General features: G+C 43.4%; 1 protein-coding gene across 2 annotated transcripts in view; it reads left to right on the forward strand.

Moving 5' to 3' along the window:
- CD247 (CD247 molecule) overlaps window positions 1-21,249 on the forward strand; it is a 55,443-nt gene that overhangs the window by 26,695 nt on the left and 7,499 nt on the right. Inside the window, exons 2-7 of one of the 2 annotated variants that reach the window (XM_038147007.1) lie at window positions 15,660-15,766; window positions 16,958-17,011; window positions 18,290-18,373; window positions 19,045-19,080; window positions 19,744-19,800; window positions 21,000-21,041. In XM_038147007.1, coding sequence (XP_038002935.1) covers window positions 15,660-15,766; window positions 16,958-17,011; window positions 18,290-18,373; window positions 19,045-19,080; window positions 19,744-19,800; window positions 21,000-21,041 — 380 coding nt within the window. The remainder of the gene's footprint in view (window positions 1-15,659; window positions 15,767-16,957; window positions 17,012-18,289; window positions 18,374-19,044; window positions 19,081-19,743; window positions 19,801-20,999; window positions 21,042-21,249) is intronic. The other variant, XM_038147013.1, reaches the window with a different exon arrangement.

Consider the following 21,249-nt stretch of genomic DNA (forward strand, 5'->3'; position numbering starts at 1 on the left):
AAGCAGAGGATGCAGCTCTTTTGTCATGATCTTGGGATGTGAGGTGTGAATGAATGTAGTCTGCAGCCTTTTTGATTGCCTGTGACAACAGATGTCCCAGATAACAGATTGTTGAAATAGATGATAGTGACTTAGGCAAAGCTAGCACATGGATGTCATTCCTAACAAGTGCATGTAGTTTTGAGCTTCAGCGCTGTCCCTGATATAGTTGAGTTGGCACCTTCTGAGTGCTGGCAAAGCCCAGAAAGTATGCAGGAAAACATCACACTCTCATCCAGAAAACCAGATTTTGGCCAGGTAGAACAGGCCTGTCTCTCTTTGTAAGATGTATCCTTGCTGTGTGCCTGGGACATCAGCTGTTCCCTGGCTAAACCAGCGTGTTCAGAGATGCTTCCTGAGCTGTAAGCAAGTCTTGCCCACTGGTTGGGCTGTTTACCACTAGCAAGAACAGGACAGAAAATGCTGAACAGACAAAATGCTTTAATTTTCCACTGTTTTGTCTGTATTGTTTAGGTCTCTTCCTTTAAATAGAGGAGTAAAATTATAAATGAATCTGTAGTTCCTCTCCGCTCGAGTGGAAAATATGTTATTGTCTGTTTTTATGAATCCATTCGAAGCTGCTTACTCTTCTTTTCCACAGACAGAAGAAATGGCTTGGGTGAGTGCATGTAGATATAGGCACACATATAAAAATGTGTGTGAGGGTTATGTGGTGTATCCATGAATATATGTACATACACCCTTGGTCTATGGTATTGCACCTTTATTTATGTGGAAGGGAAAGACAGCGAGCACGTTGCACCTAAGTGAGACAAAATGGCCATGGGTGAACCCAAAAGTTTGAGGTGCTCACTTAAACTGAAGAGCATGACTGATTTAGCCAAGTCCTGCAGCTTTGGAAGGTGGCAGGAAGGGAATCCTGTTATATCTGTATTTCTTTCAGTGTATCTGTCACTGGCTTATCAATAGTCACTTCAGGAGGAGAGTGCTCTGAGGCTACATAAATGCAAAATAATGGGGCAAAGGCAATACCAACGTTGTCAAATTGAAGATGTTTATCGAAAGTTCAGTATAGATTTTTATTTTGATTATTCCAACTCCAGCACGTGTTTGGAATGAAGGGGCGAAATGTTCTTGAATTAGAAGTAAACCTTAAATACAGATATTTTGATGCTTTTGCATCTCTGGCAGCAACTAATATCAGAAGTTCTAAAATACCACACCTCTGTGAGCAGCACTGTATTTTGTGATTACCTACAATTTGTATTTTGTATGAGAAAGATATAGCCTAACTTCATAATGACAAACTGTTTTGTTGCTTGCTCACAGGAGCCAATACAGTATATTTCAGAGAGCACAAATAGGGCTTTTTTTGCCCTTTGTCATAGTATATTGACTTGTTTTTCCCTAAATCTATAAAGTCAATTATTCAGATTGAAACTTTCCAGTTGTTCATTATGAAGGAGTGGGAGTTGGCAAGAAATATTCAGAAAATTCATGCTGCAATTCATTGTCCCCCTCATAAAAGAGGAGAGTTTGTGTATCAGTGGTTATTCCATATGGATGTGAATTTGGTTTTGTGTCTGGCAATTTTGAATCCAGAGTCAAAGCTGTCTTCTGAGAAAAAAAAAAAAAAAAAGATATTTTGCCTTTAAAAAAAAAATGGAAGAAGGAAAAACAACTTGTCACCTTACCTTCCCTTTCTGCCTTAGCCTGTCTGGCAGCATTTGGTCTTAACACTGCCCTGTTGCAGCCTTAGTCTGGCACAATAACACAAGATCATTTAGTGTTGTCTTTTTCTTTTTTGTCTAAGCTCCCAGGATATGCTGAGAGCCAAATTTTCCAGCTCAGGCAGCAGAGGTGCAGGACATTCTGGGTCAAGATATTGGGTCCTCTCTACTGAGCTCTGCAGGCATGTCCCATTTCATGGATGAATGCAGTAACTCCCTCAAAGACAGTCATGTTTTGAAAACAAACAAACAACCTTTTTCACCACCTTTTAACTTTAAAAAAAAAAAAAAGTATTTCTGTGTAAGATGGTGTCATACACATATTGCCTGGAGGGTGTCAAAAGGGCTTCCTTTGGAGCCAGGTACTTCAAAGGAAAAGCAGTCCCTGCTCATGCTGCATAGTGGGGTTGGTGTGACGCCTCTTCGGTGGGTTGAAAGCCTGTGCAGTCTTTCTGCAGGGTCTGCCATGGGACACTGATCCCAGATGTTGCTGCTGCTTCTTGCATCTGTGGGGTCACCTGTCCCCAGGGCTGCTCGTGTGCTTCTCAGAGGACTGCTTGCTTAAGGTCCCAAGTTTGGGAAAACAATACCTGTGACCCAGACATAAGGTGCTGCCCTTTTTTTTGTTTGATTGGTTGGTTTTTTTAATTCCTGCTGTAAAAAAGAGAGGCCAAAGAGCCCTGAAATTATAAAGCCTGCTCCTACACTTACCTTATTTTGAAGTAACAATTTCTATCTCAGTTAGAGGAGTTTTCAGCTGCTCTGAGCAAGTGCTTTCCCAGACACACCTGGCATTGGCTGTCTGAGCTCAGGAGAGCCTCAGATGTGTTTTTGCCGGGGCGGTGTGTGGGGGGTAGATCCGTATCTGTCGAAGGGAAGCGTCACGTTGCACTTTGAGGTTTGAGGGGGCCAGGATGTGCATGAGTGAGGAACCAGGAGCTTGGCTTTGTTATCACAGTTTATAAGTGAAAGGGACTCCGTGGGCATGGATCTTGTGGTTGCTGTCAGGCAGGCGAGCACGGCTCCCAAGAGTGTCTCAGCAGGGGAACAAATCTGTATAAAATGTTCAAGCCATTTCATAATCAGCTTTGTAGCCACATCTTCAAAATACTCAAAGGTCTCCTAGAAATCAGATGTTTTGAACAAGGAAGAAAAGTAGAAGGAAAGGAATAAGAAAAAAATAAACACAATTAGTGATGTTAACCTGACCGAAGATACAAAAAGGACGGAGAAGCTTCTTCTTTCTGACAGAAGAAGCCACCTTGTGTTGTGGCAATGGGGCCCGGAGCCAGCTTGTGCACTGCTGGAGGGGAGCATACAGGGAGACGGCTTCTTCCTCCACTGAGCCCATGTCCTACCCCTTGGCAGGCCAGAATAAACAAGAAAAATCACAGGTGATCTGCTGGGCAAACAGCTCCTGAGCAGTTCCTGAAATGGCCTGGCTGGCTTTGTGTAGCTGCTCTGTGGTAAATGATGGGGGATTTTCTGGGGCTGCACCGGGATGCAGCAGCAAGGTGCTGGAGCAAGAAAATGCATTTGTTTTTCTGAGAGCGTGCCATCAAACCCTGATTAGTATGGTCCATGCTGAAACACAGACCTGATCTTTTCTGACCAAAGTACTGCACATCCAGAATGTAAAAGAAAGGCAAAGGTAAGTCATATGGTATCTGTGGTCTGGTGTGTACCAAGAGGAGTGCATCATTAACAAAACCTGATCAAAGGACAATTAGTGGTCAGGATGGAAAGCTGTAACACAGAGGTGAGCCAGTTGGGTAGGTGTAAGAAATGTGATTTATCTGTCTGTGAAGGATAATAAAGCAGTCATTCTCTCCTTAACTGTGGCTATAAAGCCATTATTTAAACCAGCCTGGAGAGTGTCTGGTGTGCAATGCCCAGGGGGGCAGCAAACATAAAAGAGTGTCCTTGGCTGATGTCATGGCTCCGGGTTTTCTGTTCCTCCCTGAACTTTCCTGACAAGCATTGAGAACACCATTACACTGCAAGTACTTGCTCGTGCTCTAACTTTTTACAGCACACACTGATTTTTCAAATAGGACAGCACGGAACACTCTTGTAACTATAGAAAATAATTTGATGACATCACTTTGTTTTCGATCATTTCCCACCATTAAGACTGTCTGCATAAAAAGCACTTTCTTGGCCTTTTGACAAGTACTCAGGAAGCTTGTGCAGCAGTTGTTTGAGTGGGATCATTTGAATTCAACACCTTACAATCATCTCCATGCTTGTGCTATAGATTTTGATTCCTACATGACCTAATAAGGTTAAAAAGGATATTTTAAAATAAAGCCAGGCATAGTTTTTGCAGAAACTGCTGGGGTTCTCTTTTGACCTAGTGGTGCATTTGTGAATTGAGGAACTTGGACAAAAACAACTGGTAGTATAATGCTAAATTCTCTGTAATATTGCAAGCAGCCTGTGGAACTGGCCTTTTCACTTTTACACTTCTGGTCAGTAACAAAAATAAAATACAAATCTTGACTGAAGATAAGGATATAAATTTTGCTTCTTCAGTTGTAAAGTGAGTAGTTATTGAGCAAAATGACTGTGCATTATTTCCATGAAAATGCTGGTGCCATCAGACTCCACCACAACAGAATAAGCACAAAACATTTCTGTGGAAATCAGTAGTCAGTCAGGGTTTCTGAGAGTCAAGAGTTCACAAGTTGTTCCACATGTGTTAATGACACTATTTAGAGTTTTTATTATTGATTTCAGCACTGCTGGGTAACTTTCTGGATGATAAAATTTAAGCTGTCCATCTGCCAGTTAGAGCTTGATCTTTCTGAGTTTGCAGAAGAAGATATTTCTGATTAGAAGCAACTCTGTATGCAAACAGACAATTGCAGTATTCTGCTAAAAGAAATTCAAATGGCAGAGTTTGTTTTGTTTTTAAACATGACTTACTGACACTTCCCAAAAAACTGAAAGTACCACTACTTTTGAAATACGATTTTTTAAAAATCTTAATTACACAGTTGTGTCTTGAATTACAAATTGGTTGGGCAGGAATTCTAACTATGCCCAAGATCTGCTATTGGGTTATTCTGCAGACAACATAACCAGCTGCAAAATTTAATCTCTTGAAAACTGCAGAAATACTAATCTCTGAACAGCCCACCAGGCGGGTATTTCTGTGTCGCAGTCAGCTGAGAATTTTAAGTGAAGCAGTATGTTCAGTGTTATACTTTATTTAGCTTTACCTAGATTGTAAATAGCAGCATAAAACTGTCACTCAATTGCTGCTTCTAAAGAGTACATAATAATTTTGCAAAGGATTTTACAAGTATTTTTTCACCTTTTATGCTGCCACCATTATGACAGTGTTAGGAATGTTACCGAGAAAAGAAATTGCTTTTATTGTTGTAAACTATGTCTGAAAACCGTAGTGTTTGGGTCACCCATTGTTATCATGATAATAAAATAACAGATTTTCTCTGTCCCTGCTGGTCAGGCCTTTTCTCTTCTAGGGACTTTTTCCTGGTCATAAACTTACAAGAGTGAGATATTTAACAGTCAGTGGGACACTGGAGGAGGATGGGTCTTGCTAGTAGGGAAATTTGTCTTCAGGGGGCTTGTGGCACTAGTTTGGTTAAATAATATTGTCTACGGTCTATGCAGATTTGCTTATGGTTTCGCTGTTTAGGTTTCATTGTTTTTTCCCAGCATATGAAATTAAATGTATCTTTATGAAATGAAATTAATTAAGATAATGTTTGCTCTGTAGCTGTATCTACATCCCTATATAATTTAATTTAGATAAAAACCCACTATGTGACAATGGATGTCGTTGCATAAATTCAGTTCAATAAATTTCAGGTGCATGGAATCGGTTAGAAAATTACTTTTTTTTTTTTTTTTTTTTTTTTTTTTTTTTTTTTGTCCTGTCCAAGCAAAAAGTTGACTGACAGAGGAAATACATAGTGATTTTATTTTTCCATCATTTTCGGTGAACCAGTTTTACATCCTAAACAGTATTAGGTAGAGCAGGTCACAAAGCCAGACTTCTTTTGTTTTATGTGCAGACTTTCTATTTTGTACATGTGCTGTGCTCTTTTTCAGTGGAAATGCAGAAATGTTTTGAGAGTAAATATATATATTTGGTGCTGTGCAATGAGCTGAACCATCCAGTCCTTCCTGCTCTTTTGCCTTGTAGTAAATAATTCTAATGTAGTTCTTGCAATGTTGCAATGCCCTTGGAGTAAACCACTGATAATTTTAGTTGATAAAACAGAAATACAGATATGGGAAATATTTCTAGAAAAATAATACTTTTTAAATTAAAGGGTTCAGAGGCAATGTTTTCTTTTTTTTTTTTTTTTTAGACATGTGAAAATGAATTGCAGAAGAACCAACTGTTAGGTTACTCCAAAAGCAGGGTAGAATACAGTGAATTTAAAGAGTAATGAAAAAGTTTATATTCCAGAAAAAAATTGTGTAGAGTATAATCTCCAAATTTTAATTTGTTAGATTGAGTAAATATTTTTGTATAATGAAATATAGTGTGTGAGAAAAAACATTTGCATTTATATTTGAATTATAGATGCACACTCCCTGTTTCTTGTGCATCTTTGAAGGTGTGCGTGTGTCTGCTCTGTGGCTAAACCTCATTGAATTAAATGGCCTTTGCTAATTTGAAATCAATGATGTGGGGAATGAATCCACCCATTTTGAAATCTGCTCTTTACTGGGAAGAAAACCAGGAAATTTTACATTCACTTGAGTTTCTTCCTCCGTTTGGACGCGATAAACCCCAGCACATTCCTCGTGAGTGCTATTGGCTCCCACAGCTTCCCTTTTTTATTCTATAAGAGTAGGGCAGCTTCTCCAAATGGATTTCAGAGGATAGATTGAAATAATTAATGCATATCTAGTGGCTAATTCTGTGGGATAGCACTTTGCTTAATGAGATCAATTCCGGGCTTGCACATGCCAGAAACTCCCGGCGGCACAGATGAGGCCACTGCAAAGCACCTTGAATAGGGTCCCCGGTACCTTCCCTCTTCCCCTCTATCCTATTAGGAATACACACCAAGTCCAGATGTGAATGAACAATGGATTCATCACAACTAATCTCAGAAAAGCATTTGTATTAACGGAGGAGAGTGTTTTGTCCTGTACAAACCCATGCATTTTCTGGCTACCCAGTTTTTTGTCAAGTATTTTAGGTAGTACGATACACAATAAAGGGTTCCATGGCAAGAAAAACTTGCAATGGATAGAAGTAGAAGAAAGATTTTTCTTACGGAGCACAAAAAGTAAATTAAACACTAAGGATCCTTTTAGGAGAAAATTTATTTTCTGTGGGCATTTGATCACTTGGCAATTTTTCACTCCATCCAGTAGTTCTGTGACTGCACTTTCCCAAACTGTGCTTTCAATAAAGCTGACCTAAGCTCTCAGTGCTATGAAAAATGGAGCTCATATAAATTTCCTTTGCATTCTAAATCCATCTCAGCTGCACACAGAAAGCAAACAAATACAGTTTCTACACAGCCTTTTTATCTCTCTCCATATCCCAGAGGCTTCCCAATCTGGCTTTTTGTGGGAGAGAGGGCCTGTTTAAAAGTAAACACAATTTCAAAATTTTCATCCATTTTAGAAGCAGCATTAAAGATCTTAAAAGGAACATGTTTTATCAGGCTGACAAGCAATTAGATGAATGCAGTGGCAGTACAAGTGCATGATTCTACACTTACAAAATTAGTTGGAGTGAGAAAAATCAGAGACAACATAATATCCCATCTCAAGTGGCTGCTTCAGATAGGTGCTCTGAAACTTGAGGGTATGAACAGAATTGTTCTGTAAAATAGATCTGGTAAGTGGCTGAGAGCTGCTTGTCTATGTTAAGATGGAAAGAATAAATACAAGGGATCTAAAGCCTCTGAAACAGTTGTGCCAATCCTCCAGAAAAACAAAACTAAACTAAGTCTAGTCATAAGCAACAGAATAAGATTTCTCTTTGCTAAATGTCTGGACAACATTTTAACAAAAAATCTTGAAGAAAAACCAATAGGGTAAATTTAATGCTGTGAATTAAATTAATTTAAATTACTCATGATAGCTCACCTGTCCAGATTTTCAATGTATTCCCAAGTAATTATTGGAATTAACTTGACAAATTTTAATATTAGTTGCATACAATGGGTAAATCATAATTACTTAATCTCACTTCCAAATACTGCCATAGAACGGTTTGAACTCATAGTATAGATAAACAGGAAATTTTCTTTGTGATGAGAGGTTGGGGTCCTTTTCCTTGGGTTTTTGGATTTTTTTTCCTACAAGTCTGTTTCCATAGAGAAGCAATTAAGTAGGTACCAGCTTCCAGTGCCTGAGCTTTTGAGAGCACTTCAGTATTTTTGACAGCTAATGTATTAGTTTTATCTTATAGTTGGTGAAATAAAGGTGTTACATAAAGTCATTAATGATAAGGAAATTCTTTCTTCCTATTTCTCCCACCCCACACTGGAATGTATTGCTTTCTAACAGTCTTTATTCCAGTCAAAATTTATATATAAGCTCTTCATTCTTGCAATTTCCTACCTATGTGTGAGAAGGTGTGTTTCAAAATACAGCACTTTGCTTTCCCCTTATCCTGTAATGCCACCTGAGACAAGGCTTTCTAAAGATGGGTGTAGTCCCTCAGGTCGATCTTAATAAAATGCAGCAGTGGAGATGTACCAGTCATAGTTTTGTCACCTGATAGAGGAGCACAGCCTCAGCAGTGAGGTGTTAACAGGGATAAATAAATCCCTGACCCACCTGCAAATCCTTGACAAAGCCCTTTCTCTTCAGCAGGGCTTTCCTCTGCAATGAAATTTTAGCTGCATAGTTGCTACATGCTATAGAAATGTGAATGCTCCCAAATCAGAGGAAGGGCATTTCAGAGGTGGAAGAAGGAATTTCTTTTCTTTTTTCAAGTGGAATGTGTGATTCCAAGGAGTTAGGGTTTGTTTGAGTCCCTTTGCTGAAGGAGTCCATCGAGGACCCAGGCAAAGTTTGTTGTGATATTTCCATTTTGTGAGAGCTCATCCATTTGCTCTTTTTAATGAGGCCTGTGAAATGCTTCATGTGCTCTTTTCAGAGTGGAATGTCCCTCAGTGGTCTTAATTATTGCTAAGCTTTGTTGAGAATGCTGCAAGAAAGACATGCAGGGAATTAATATTAACACAAACCCTTAATCACCCTTTCTCTCTAATTTGTGTATAAATTGCTGTTGCACAGGAGAGGTTTTTTTGGCCTGTGCATCCTCTGGTGGGGCAGGACATGACACACACATCTCCCCACTAAGTGGGTCAGTGGCAGGGCACTGCTCTGAAACCTCTCCCTCCCGTGCGTGCAGCTACTGCAGGGTTTAGAGCCTCAGCCGTTGGTGCAACCTCCTTCCTGCCCACTGCATCTGCAGATGATTTAACTATTTCCCTCCTTGACACCAAGCTTCGCTAGGAATTTCTTCACCCTCAGAAGCCTCGTTGCAAGTGGGTATTGCAGTGAAAATATCCTGAGGCTTTGCTAGCCTTAAAACAGTCTGCTCCTAGTTGTCCTGCTAAAGTAAATCTTGCAGGCTTCCCACCATTTTCCCACCTTGTATGTCTACCTTGCCATTGATTCAGTCATTTATCTGCTGAAAAACATTGTATGAGAAATGTTTTGAAAGACTTGAGTGACAGCTACCTGGGTTTTGAAAAGCGTTGCTATGAACTTAACCTAGAAAAGTGGATGGCTTTCATTGCTGGGGTTTGGTGTCCTTCCTTACTCCGGCTCTTTGGCGCTAGTTAGATCTGGTGCTGTCTGTGAGTTCAGGTAGAAATTGATCCCAGGAAAAGGAAAAAAACCCCTAATTAGATTCCAGTAAGATTAGCAGTGATGAGTGTCCAGGCATGGCTTTGAGCATACATCAGGGATGGCTCCTGTCACTGTCCCAGCTTTGGTGCATGTTGGCTGCAGGGGAAGGAATTGCTCATGGGCTGACCGCTCTCTGTAAATGGCCTCCTTGTAGCTGCAATTCCCCCTCCAGCATCTCCACCCTTAACTTGTATTCTTGACAGGGATTTTTTACTGCTCTGCTTGCAGCAAATCAAGGTATTTGCAATCAAGCTCAGGCTGGAACACCAGCCCTGGTGAGGCTCTTGCTGGGCCTGTGCATCTCTGCATTCAGTTCCCACCATTTCCCAGCAGGTGGGACAGCCCACCTGGGCTTAATTACTTTTGGAAGTTTGAAACTAGGATAAAAGCGAGTAGGAATGCCTTATAAATCTCCTGGTTGGGAATTGTTCTTCATGTTAGCGGTAGATTTGATTACTGGAGCCATGAGCTGTGAGCTAGCTGTAAAGTCTAACTTAAAAACACTAATTTAAAGTACTTAGGGAAATGTCTGCCACCCTGAGAAGTACTCACTGAGCAGAGAAACACATCTGATTGTGATCAGCAGTATCTTGTGCCTAACTCGGTGTCTCTTCCTTCAGCCTTGCAGCTGTGAAGTCTCTTTGGGATTCCCAGGGAGACAAGGAGGCTCAATTCTTTTATGTGGTCCTCCATCATGTGCACGGGGTTGTAGGAGCTGGAATGAAAAGGCCACATGATAGTAAATCAGTCTGGGGTGAGTTACTGCTGTGAGACAGAGTTGGTAGGGCAAGGGAAAGGCTATGTGACCTAGAAGCATTTGAATAATAATTCTTGCCTCTTTGTACACTCAACACCAGATTGAATTAAACACCAGAAAATTTACAGCGGGGAACACCTTTTACATTAACTGGATTAAACTTTTGCTGCCCCTGATGAAGATGGGTCTAGTAAAAGCACATATGCCTAATCTAAACCCCCTACAAAAGCTGAAAGAGCTGCACAGCTTGCAGCTGTCAGCCCAGCTTGTTGGATATCCACATCTGCAGTTGCCCTGTGCATGGTTTGCTGTCTCTAGGAGGCAACACCAGGCTTGCTTCAGGAAAGCCCTTTGCATCGAGTCCTTGCTAAAGTGAGAAGTGAAAGCAGTTGCTTTTTCTGAGAATGACTGACTGTTTTGATGAAGCAAGGAGTCCCCTTCCAGAGATGAGCAAGGCACTCCCCTCCTTTCTGTTTCTGACGAGGCTCTGGAAGGATTTGGAGGGTGAAAGGCTGCCTTATTTAATTATATATTCAAAGTTAATCTTCTCCACCTTCAGACTGAAAAGATAGATATGTTTCTTCTTCCCACATATCAAACAGCAGCTGGAGATGTATTGCTCCTGTTACAGTACCCTGGACTTTTTTGTTAGAGTCTTTATTCCATGATGTGCTAGATGATCATTGAATCATAGAAAAATTTGGCTTGCAAAGGACTTTAAAGATCATCTAGTTCCAAACCCCTGCCATGGACAGGAACACCAATGTTTAATCCCTTGTGGCATTATAATATTTTCCTTCTTTTGACTCTATTTCTTCCAATTAAATTGGAGGGAAACTTGAATTATTTGAACTTTGTGTTAGTGCCTCCCTGAAAGGGATCCTAAAAAAAAGAGTATGAAGGGCTCACAAGAATCCTAAAATGCTTTACCCTGACTTTCCATAGGGCTAACATTCATTGGTGTAAAAAAATTGGAAGCTAATGGCCTAAAATACTTTCCTTTTTAAATGCAATTATTTGGGCTGCCCAACATTTGGACTTGTAACCTGAATCCTGATCGTAGCAGCAGTTTCCTCCACAACAACCAACTCTAATGCTGAACTTCTAGGCCACACGAGCTTTGCTTTGGGCCATGCTGTCTTTCACAAATATGTGATGGAATATTGATGACAAATTAATTGAGCCTCTGCCTTCTGCAAGTGAAGGAGAATTTGGCCTCTGCTTCTTCATCTCTGAAGGGTCACAGGTTTGTTAGTTGTTTCTATCTATGAGTAAAACCCATAGAAAAATATAAATATAAACAAACCCCATGACAGATAATCCTGTTCATAAAGAATGTATCTGTAATAATTTTAGCTGGCTAACTGGTAGGCATTTCGTCTGGGCTGTCCTTTCAGCTGCAGGCCTGTGTACACTTGAAGTGAAGCACCATGCAGGGTACTCATCTCTCTCCTGGTTCTGCCCTGAGCCCAGGGAGCTCTCTTGGGTTCAGAATTTTGCTCTCAGACAGCAGCAGTGAGGCAAGACCCATCACACCCAGCATCATCCAGAGTTACAGGGATCACTGCTGGCAGAACATGGTGGTGTCTGTGAAAAGCTGCCCAGCAAGCAGCTCTGGCAGCTCTGGGCTGTTGGGAGAAGGCCCTGCAGGATCTGCCTTTAAACACCTTTGTATGTAACCACAGTTGCATCAATAAATCTCTTGTGCTGGGATTGGTTTTCATGGGCTTCACTGAGAAACTCGGTTTCCAGGAAGATAAAACGCTTCATTTATAGCTGTGTTACTGAATTTTGGTAACCCCTAAAAGTAAAACCCTTAAATGAATCACTTAATAAGGCCCATGGGACAGAAAAAAATTTATGGTAGACAGATGTGATCTGGATTTACAAGTAATTCAGCTTTTACGGTCTGTATTTCTCAAACTATCATCAGGAATCATGGTCTAACCCAATCCAGATGCACACTAAAAACATCGGAGGAGGAAAATCCTATTAAAAAGAAATGTTCTGGCACGTTTCAAGGGTCCAGGCCATGTTCCAGGGATTCAGTTCAGCTGGTCCCCATTGATACTGTCTGCATTGGGCCAGCCCTGTGGATTGGACCACAGCCAGCTTTGGCGTGCAGCATCCCTCCCTCGTGTCATGTTTTGGAGCAGGGCGACTGTGTCTGGATGTGGTTCTGGGAGCCCTGTGTCTCTCCAGGACTGGAGCAGCAGGCAGTGTGGGCAGGTGGCTGAAGCCGAGTTTGCTGTCCTGTGCAGGAGAGCTGGAGCTGGGCCTGAGCCAGGGGCTTGAAGCTGTGAAACCACGCAGGGCTCTCGAGGCGGGCGCCCACAGTGCAGCCTCCCTTGCCGGCCCCAGGCTTCCTCTGCCTTGCCTCCTGGGGCTGCTCTCGGCCTCTCACCACTGCTTTTTCTCACTTGCTTGTCCGCAGCAGTTCTGAATTGCCTTTTTTTTTTCTTCACCCATGATTCAGAAAGTAAAAGGTGGGAGTGCAGGGACCTGCAGCAGCAGGAGAGAGTGCCCAGGCACAGAGGAGAGCAGGGCTGCATTGCTGGGTAGAAGCAGGGAAAAGGGGAAGAACAAAAGTCCAGGCTTTGGAAGGAGGAGGTGCCGGGAAGAAATGTCTCAGGAGCAGCACAGCTGTTGACAGAGCTGCAGGTGTAGGCAATTGGGATTGAGGAGGGCTGGAAACCTGAGCAGTGCTCTACTCAGTGACTGTCTTCTCTCAGTTCTGGTATGTGAATATTAGAAAGACACTGTGCAACTCTCAGTAGGCACTGGGTGACCTGTGATGTTAACAGAGTGGGAATCATAAGTGAAATGTTTGCTATTTGTGCTTTGCTATTTGTTTACTGTTTGTGCTTTGCTCTGTGTTAGGCAGCTGAGTGTGACTGCTCTCTTGGGCCTGGCACATTTTGCTCTGCCCAGCTCCCACCATCAGCTCATCTGCTGTGACCTTGGCCTCAGCTCCCAGACCATGGCTGATGAGGGACAGAAGGTGCATTTTGGCGGTGCCTAAGGGACTGGCCTTCTGTTTTGAAGAGCCAATAGCCCCTCCTCTGGTGATTTAAAAACCTAAAGGGGTCCTGTTCACCTGAATGAATGGTAACTGTTTCAACTGCCACTTGTTCATTGTGCTTCCTATCTCTTTGACCTTTCTTTCAATAGGCTTTGTACCTTCTGTCTTTTTCTCTCTCTCACTTTCTAATCCAGAGCCCTGTTTCAAATGTTATTATTTAGAAAGTGCTTTATACATTTTGCTTTGTTTAATAATACAGAAAACAAATGTATTCAGGAAGGAAATAACATGAACTATCAGATAGGACAAGGGGAAGTAGCTTCAAGCTGCTCCAGGTTGTATATGAGGAAATTTTTCTGTACTGGAAGAGTGGTTAAGCATTGCAACAGGCTCCCCAGGGAAATGGTGGAGTCACCATCCCTGGAAGTGTTCAAAAAATCCATAGATGTGACGCTTCACAATATGGTTCAGTGAGCACAGTGGTATTTGACTGAAGGTTGAACATGATGATATTGGAGGTCTTTTCCCACCCTAATAATTCTATTCATTTTATTTTTTTTCTAAACATTGGACTTTGTCATAGTCTCAAAACACGTTTTTCCAGGGACAATCACAGCCAGAGCTGCAGGCCTTCCCTCACTGAACAGCTTTAATCCATTACCTGGGATGCTGGAGGCCGGGCTGCCCCACACAAGCACCGTGTGGACACTTGGTTGGCTCTGCAGAGTCAGCCAAGGTGGACAATGGTTGGCACACAGCCACAGCTAAATGCCCTGCACTCTTGACAGCTCCTCCACAGTCCTCTATGTCTCCTGCTTTGTCTCCTCCTGGTCTGGGGATTTTATTAGTGCTGGAGAAATATTGGACTTGAGGTGATTGTATAAATATGCCTGGCTTTGGTACAAAAAGAGGGGATTCAGGGCCAGGATACCCAAAGAGTACCCAAAAATGCTGCCTTCAGCAGCATCTCAGATGCCTCCGGGCTGGTGTAAAATATTGTCCTGTGAATTGTTTAGAAGAAAATCTCTGGGAAGGTAATCTCAGCTCATTTGTTGGTTTTATATACAATGTTGGGCAAATAATGTAATCTCTCTGTCTCTGTTTACCCCATAAAAATGAAATTTTATAGTCCTGAGGAAATGTGGTGAAGAGTATTTTTCATGAAGTGCTTGAACCATATATTTTAAATGACAGAAAAAGAGGGGAAGAAGGAAAACCATCCAGGATCTCAATTTATTTCCATGGATTTGTTTCTAAATGCATGATTTAGGGAAAAAAATGAATGCAAACTCTTAGTTCAGACAAACAAACAAATCTACTCTGCGGTATTTTTTCTGGGTGTGTGAGGCTGTCAGTGGGAACAGTGATTGTTTATCTTCATCAAAGGCCTTTTCAGATTATTGATAATTTTTGTATTTATCTTTTGAACTCCCTCCAAATCTGTACAAAGCACAACTCAGATTAATTTTAAGGCATTTGTTTGTTTGTTTGTTTTAATATAACTGTCCAATACAGCTTTTCCTTGGGGGATGGACCTGGAGCTGCATATTGGATCTATAGCTACTTAGCCTTTTATTTTTTTAGCTATACTTTTTGAACTTTCTACATCCTAATTAACTGGTACAGGGGCAGTTTTATCAGGTTTATCTGCTGAAATCCAGCAATCATAAGGTGTCCTGCTGGATGTGGTCAGTGTATAAATATTTAAATAGTGGCTGAAAAGATGGAGGCTGCCTTTTTAGGAGTCACATGGAAAACGTGAGGGGCAATGGGTTCAAGTTACTCTTGGAGCATTGAATGTGATGGTGTCAATCTTTCTTTACATTTACTGCAGAATTGAAAAGCTCTCCCTTAAAATTTTGTCCAAGCAATGTATTTTCTCACACACACTTGATGAAGGAAGCCTTAACCAGGCCCAGTCATGAATCCCTGCAGGAGATGCTGCTGGGTTTTCCCAGAAAATAAATGTTCTGTGTTGGTTTGGGGAGCTTGCAAACATTTCTGTCCATAGAGATACTCTCAGCTGGCTGAGCTCCCGGACAGTCTGGTTTAACTGAACCTGTTTAGAGAGAAGGCTGGACTTGCCGTGGTCCTTTTTGACCTGGTTAATCCTATAATTCTTCTATTCAGAATTCCATCGCCTTTGCCAAGGGGCAGTGTTGCCCTCACACTGGCTATTATTTTTCCATGGATTGCTATGCAGCACTGCCACATTTATGCTGCCAAGCACCCAGTGGCACAAATGACTTTGTTTGCTGATGTGTCTGATCTTTCTGTGCAGATGCTGCATCAGTTCTTGGCCTCACAGATCCCAGGCTCTGCTACGTGCTGGATGGATTCCTCTTCATTTATGCAGTGGTCATGACAGCCCTTTTTGTGAAGGCAAAGGTCAGTCTAACCCAACACAGATGCATTTGGATTTGGTGGTGTAAGGTAGTTGAGCTGGGCTGGAAAGTGGGTGTAGAGGGGAACCATCTCTTGGAATGAGACCTTTCTATTCTTTTGCTTTCTTTCTCTCTCTCTTTTTTCCCCCCTCTGTTTCTGGTGTTCTGTTTAGGTTTCTTGAGCAACCTAAAGCAGTTCTTTCCAAAGGTTCATGAATGGAGGGCAGAAGAGTATATGAGAGTGTTTTGATGTTACACTTATGGATACATCAGAGGTTCTGGATTTTGTAGATGGGAAGTGACTGATGAAGAGTAATGTGGATTTTTTTCTCCTGCTTTGTCATTGGAAAGAGAGGAAGGGATACACAGAAAATACAGGGAAAATGGCAAGCTTGTGAAGGATGTATTAAAATGTCTCAACAATTCAGACATCTTTGATACCATGAGTGTGATGATGCAACAACCCAAACAACCACAGGAGAGGACTTGTGTAATTGCTACAAACATGATTCTATGCCTAAATATAGACCAAGCTAGAAGGTTACTTTTAATAAAGAATTGAATGTGATAATAACTCAAAAAGAGTAAATCAATACAGAATGTAGTTTGACAGGGGTTTTGTTTAAATAATACAACACAAAGCAGCTGCCCTCATTGATCCAAAACTGCCCCTCTTCACCACAAATTCTGGCTTAGCAATTGATTTCTTGTAAGTATTGTGAGCAGCTGAGCCAAAGAGCAGCTACAGAAGAGATAATCCTTTACCTATTTTTTAGCTGCCACTCACATCAAATTATTGGGGTGGCACCAGAGCCCTGCAAGCCAAGTGCTGCTCCTGAGGGGTGCAGGGATTCCCTGCAGGAAGCCCAGCAACTTTGCAGGCAGCTGGAGAACCAAAGTCCCAGGGAGGCACAAGCTTATACAGGAAGAGAATGGAGAGACAAAATCTGAGGAGGGCAGGTGTGTAGGGAACAAACTCAGACGTTTGTAAGCTGGTGTTATGTGAAATAAAATGACTTTGCTGCTGAGGGCAGGCTGCTGTGTGGATAAAAGTGCTGCAGCAGGGGTTTGCATTGCTGGAGCCACACAGGGAGCTGCTTGTGGGTTGCCCTGTTTCTGATGAGGGTAACTGGTGGGAGAGAGGGAGTGAAAGGACTGAGGGGAGCCACTGCTCATGGAATGGTCTCTCTTCCAGCTCAGCCAAGCCTCTGAACCACAGCTGCGAGCAGGCCAGGATGATGTGTACAACGTGAGTAACTGCTGCTCTTTGTTTCCTAATCCACCATCCAGACAGACCTCAGGGGGCCCAGGGACAGTGAACTCGCTGCTGGTCAGAAAAGCTTTGGATGAGCCAGCTAATGAGCAGGCTGTACATGTGCGCAGCATGGCAGCTGTAAGGAGAAAGGTGAAACCTTGCAGGGACAGCTTCTGGTGTCACCACTCCGTCAGCTCTCTGGAGAGCTCTTTGGGCTGTTGGTTCCTGATTTGGCCCACTGGGCTCTAGGTTGGCAAGAGCCCAGGCTGTTTGCTGTGCTGCCCCATGGAACAAACAGGCTTGTGAGAGCTCTGGGTGTGTGTGCAGGTACTGCCCCTGTTTGCTGCTGCTGTTTGATGTGGGCTGGGCAAAGGGCAAATGCCAAGGAATGCTGTGGAATGTGACTTTGAGGAAAGGATGTGACTTAGCACCCGCAGCGTGTCCACGCTCAAGCGTGTGGAGCCTGAGCCACTGCAGCCCCTGTGCCTCCATTCCCAAGCTTTTCTGTTGCTCCACAGCAAGCCCGGCTGTACCAGATCATACCAGAGAAGTGCCTTGTCCTGTGCCCTGACCATGGGCAGCATCTTTAGGCAGTGAAAGAAGACAGAGACAAGATCCTGCCTGAGCCTCCTCACTAAATTGCCCACTCATGGCAGCATTAAACTCTAGCTATTTTTGCTATGTCTAGCTGTCTTTTAATTTTTTTTCTCACGCTTTTGACCATAGCCACATCCTGTGATGAGTTCTGTTTAACTCTGCAATGTCTGAACACTAATGCAATTTCTTTTCACTTTAAGTGCAGCCCATCACCTTTCAAGTAGTGCTCTGTCAGCTGTGTTTGTTTGACCTGAAATCTCTCCTTTGCCCCGGTCCAAGATAACCTTTTCCAGCTAAGAATTGTATTGGGCATAAAATTTCTGTAGCTCCTTGATGCAAATTTAGATGAGCAGCTCTGCATGAAAAACGAAGCTTGTGGATCTTTGCTCTCCAGTGGGAGAGTAAGCATGAAAGTCAGAGTCCCTCCCCCTCATGCTCTCTAGTTTTCAACTCCTTTCCACTTAGGAAAGGTTCTTGATGCAACAGCTTGCAGTTTTGTGTCATTTCCATGGCTTAAATGTAGATGTTGTTGTCGACGGTTGCATTAGGGCGTAAAAAGAATTTCTAGTTCAGTGCTAGTCCTTGTGAGCTGAGCTGGGTTCCCTTTCTTTTCTAAGATCTATTATTATCTCATTATCACCGTGTCCATCCCGTGCTTTCGCTCTCCCGTTTCAGAAACTCTCCCGCACGCGCAGAGATGATTACGATGTTCTGGGAGGAAAGCGAGGAGCAGACCCCGAGCTGGGCGGGAGACACCAGGTAACCTCCACGCACAGGTGCACCTCTGTCCTTTGATCTGGTGCCTCCCACGCCGTGTCACAGCGCTGCTCACACAGGCAGCCACCCCAGCGCCTTCCTGGGGAGGGAACGACGCGATTCGTGTCGTAACCCGGGCGGCGCGGGGGGCAGGAGCGAAGCTCCCCCTCCCCTTTGATCTCTGCCCCCCTCGCTGGGCTGGGAGCTCGCAGCCACGCGGGCTGGGAAGTGACACCGGGCCCGGGGCGGATGCGGAGGAGGCCCGGCAGCGGTGGGTGTTTCACAGAGCTCGCTGCGTCTGATGCCATCAAACAAGCGCCCGCAAAGCAGAGCAGCAGCCAAAACAACTCTTTCTGCTGCACAGCCCATCACTTTCAAAGGAAAAGGGAGGGAAAACCTCCTGCATCGGCAAGTGATAGCTGTAGGGGTGAGCAGAGAAGAACTAAGTTTTACCAAAGAAGAACTAAGTTTTACTTTTGCTAAAGTGAAATTAATTTTCCCCAGAACAAGTTGTCTGAACAGAGCCTTACGGGTGGGGGCAGGATGGACTGGAATGGGCAGGAAAAGTCCACAGAGCCGCAGCTGTGCCATGGAGCAAATGCATAAGCACATACAAGGTGGTGGAGGATGCTGGTAGTGCAAGATATGGACAACTTTTTTCTTCTGTTTTACAGCAGAGGAGAAAGAACCCTCAGGACACTGTCTACACTGTGAGTAGTGCAGTCTGGAGAGAGCAGAGAGGGAGGGATGGCTGAGAACAGGAGATTCTGTTTCATAGGAGACTTTCCCCCCACTACGCAATTTCAGCTCTGGTTCAAAACTCTACAGCTGTGTTTCTGCTTTTCAAGACTTCTCTTTCCTTCCACCCAGTGCTTCCCCCAAGACCATCTGTTTTTGCTAGAAAATTTCTGCTCACTTCTGAGTGACAGGAGCAAAACACTGGAGAGATGTGGAAAAGAACTTGGATCAAGATACCTGCTAATGCCTATTGCTAGTGACTAACCAACTTGATCCCATGTGATTGCTGCTGCAGTATTTCCTGTGCATGGCTCCAGCCCCTGTGCCTGCTCCCTGGCAATGGCCAAATACCAGTGTGTCCAAGAGGGGCTGCTTAGGAACCTCTTGATGGAGTTGATTTGACTCTGGCTAAATGTGGTGGTCTGTGCTCCAAAGCACAGATACAGGAATGTTGATTCTCATGTCTTAACTTGGGTCTTTCTGGGCCTTTGGTGCTTGGGGAATGAGCTTGTTTCCAAGACCTCTACTGCTATTGAATGAGACACTCTGAGTTCAGCTGGTTTTAAACGTGGCTACCCAGGGGCTGCCTTGGTTTTTCTGTTGTTTCACTGGCTCTTTTCCCCCTCTGCCCGCAGTCACTGCAGAAGGACAAGATGGGTGAGGCATACAGTGAGATTGGAATGAAGGGAGAGGTGAGTCTAACTTTTCTTCCTGGTGAAAGCATGGCAACAGAAAACATTTCAGCTTTTGGCCAGAAAACCCCTGACAGCTGCCCTGGCTGGGGGGCTGAGGGCATGAGATGGGTGAGGAACAGCTGAAGGAAGGTCTGGTGTCAAGCGCTGCAATGGTCCAGCAGAAGATTTTGGGGCATGTTTCTCCAGAGCAGTTGGGAGCTGCAGGTTTATGGTTTCCCCTCCACGGGCTGCTGAGGCTGGCTGGTGTTCCAGGATCAGGAAAGCAAGTGCCAGCCCCTCCTTGTGCCTGACTTCAGACAAGGAATAGGGGAAATGTCCTCCTTCCTACGGCTCTGCTCTCAAATGCTTAAGAAGGCACACATCAGTCACAGCTGAGAGAGAGTTTTTAGCTCTGTGCACAAACTGCTGGGGGAGGAGGGCTTGTGTCAAAAACAAACCATCTGGGGACACTTGTTTATGGCAAAATGAAAAATTGCTCTGACCTACACAGGTTCTATTTTATGTCAAAGTGTCACACACACACATATATATATATAAAACCTTTCATTTCCTTCTGACACATGAAAAAAGGGGCATTTCAAAACAAAGTTTAGCATTGAGAAATGCTGAAGCAACACCAACATTCAGTATCTTCCCCTTTTTTATTCTAATGCTCCTCTGCCAGAGTCAAGCTGCATCTATGAGCTATGGGGCTATAAAGTTGCACTGTGTTTTTTGAACGTTTCTGTTTCTGGAGGGACAAGAACACCAAAGCCCTTGTCCCATTCCAAATAGATGATCATTTAATAGCTTGCTGCAATTTTAACTGTAACAAGCACTACTCCTTGACACATTTGTGATACAATCTAATACTAAATAATCAGTGTCTACAGAAATGCTGCCAAATCTCTATACATACAGTGAATCAAAGAAATAGCAACATTCTAACAGTATGACAGGAAAATATGTCACCAAATGAAACAAATTTGTTTTTATTTCCTATGCTCTCTATTTTCTCCTTAACAGCCCTTGCCGCATGTCAGGGCTGGTCCAGACTTACCAGGTGCTTTCCTGTGCAGAGCAGAGTCCAGGCCATGCACAGCTGGCACATCCTGTACACCCTCAGCACAGCATGGGGGAACTCAGGGGCTTCTTTATTTTTGTATAATCGGGAAAGCACCCATTAATCAGTCTATGCTTGTTTTATTTCCCCAAAGCAGCAGAGGCGGCGAGGCAAAGGCAATGAAGGTCTCTACCAGGTAGGCACCACCTCCCACAGCTGCTCCCCTCACCTGTGGTTGGGTATCCAATGGCACTGTCGGGCACGGAGAAGTGAAAGGCAGCTGGAAGTTTCCCAAGCAGGCACCAGGTGTTCCACCAACTCCTCACTCTTGGAAGGCCCAGCTATCCCTGCTCTGGGATCCACAACACAGGGCACAGCTGCCTTACTCGAGCAGGCTGTCAGGG

The sequence above is a fragment of the Motacilla alba genome, chromosome 1 (assembly GCF_015832195.1).
Source record: "Motacilla alba alba isolate MOTALB_02 chromosome 1, Motacilla_alba_V1.0_pri, whole genome shotgun sequence".
NCBI lineage: Eukaryota > Metazoa > Chordata > Aves > Passeriformes > Motacillidae > Motacilla > Motacilla alba.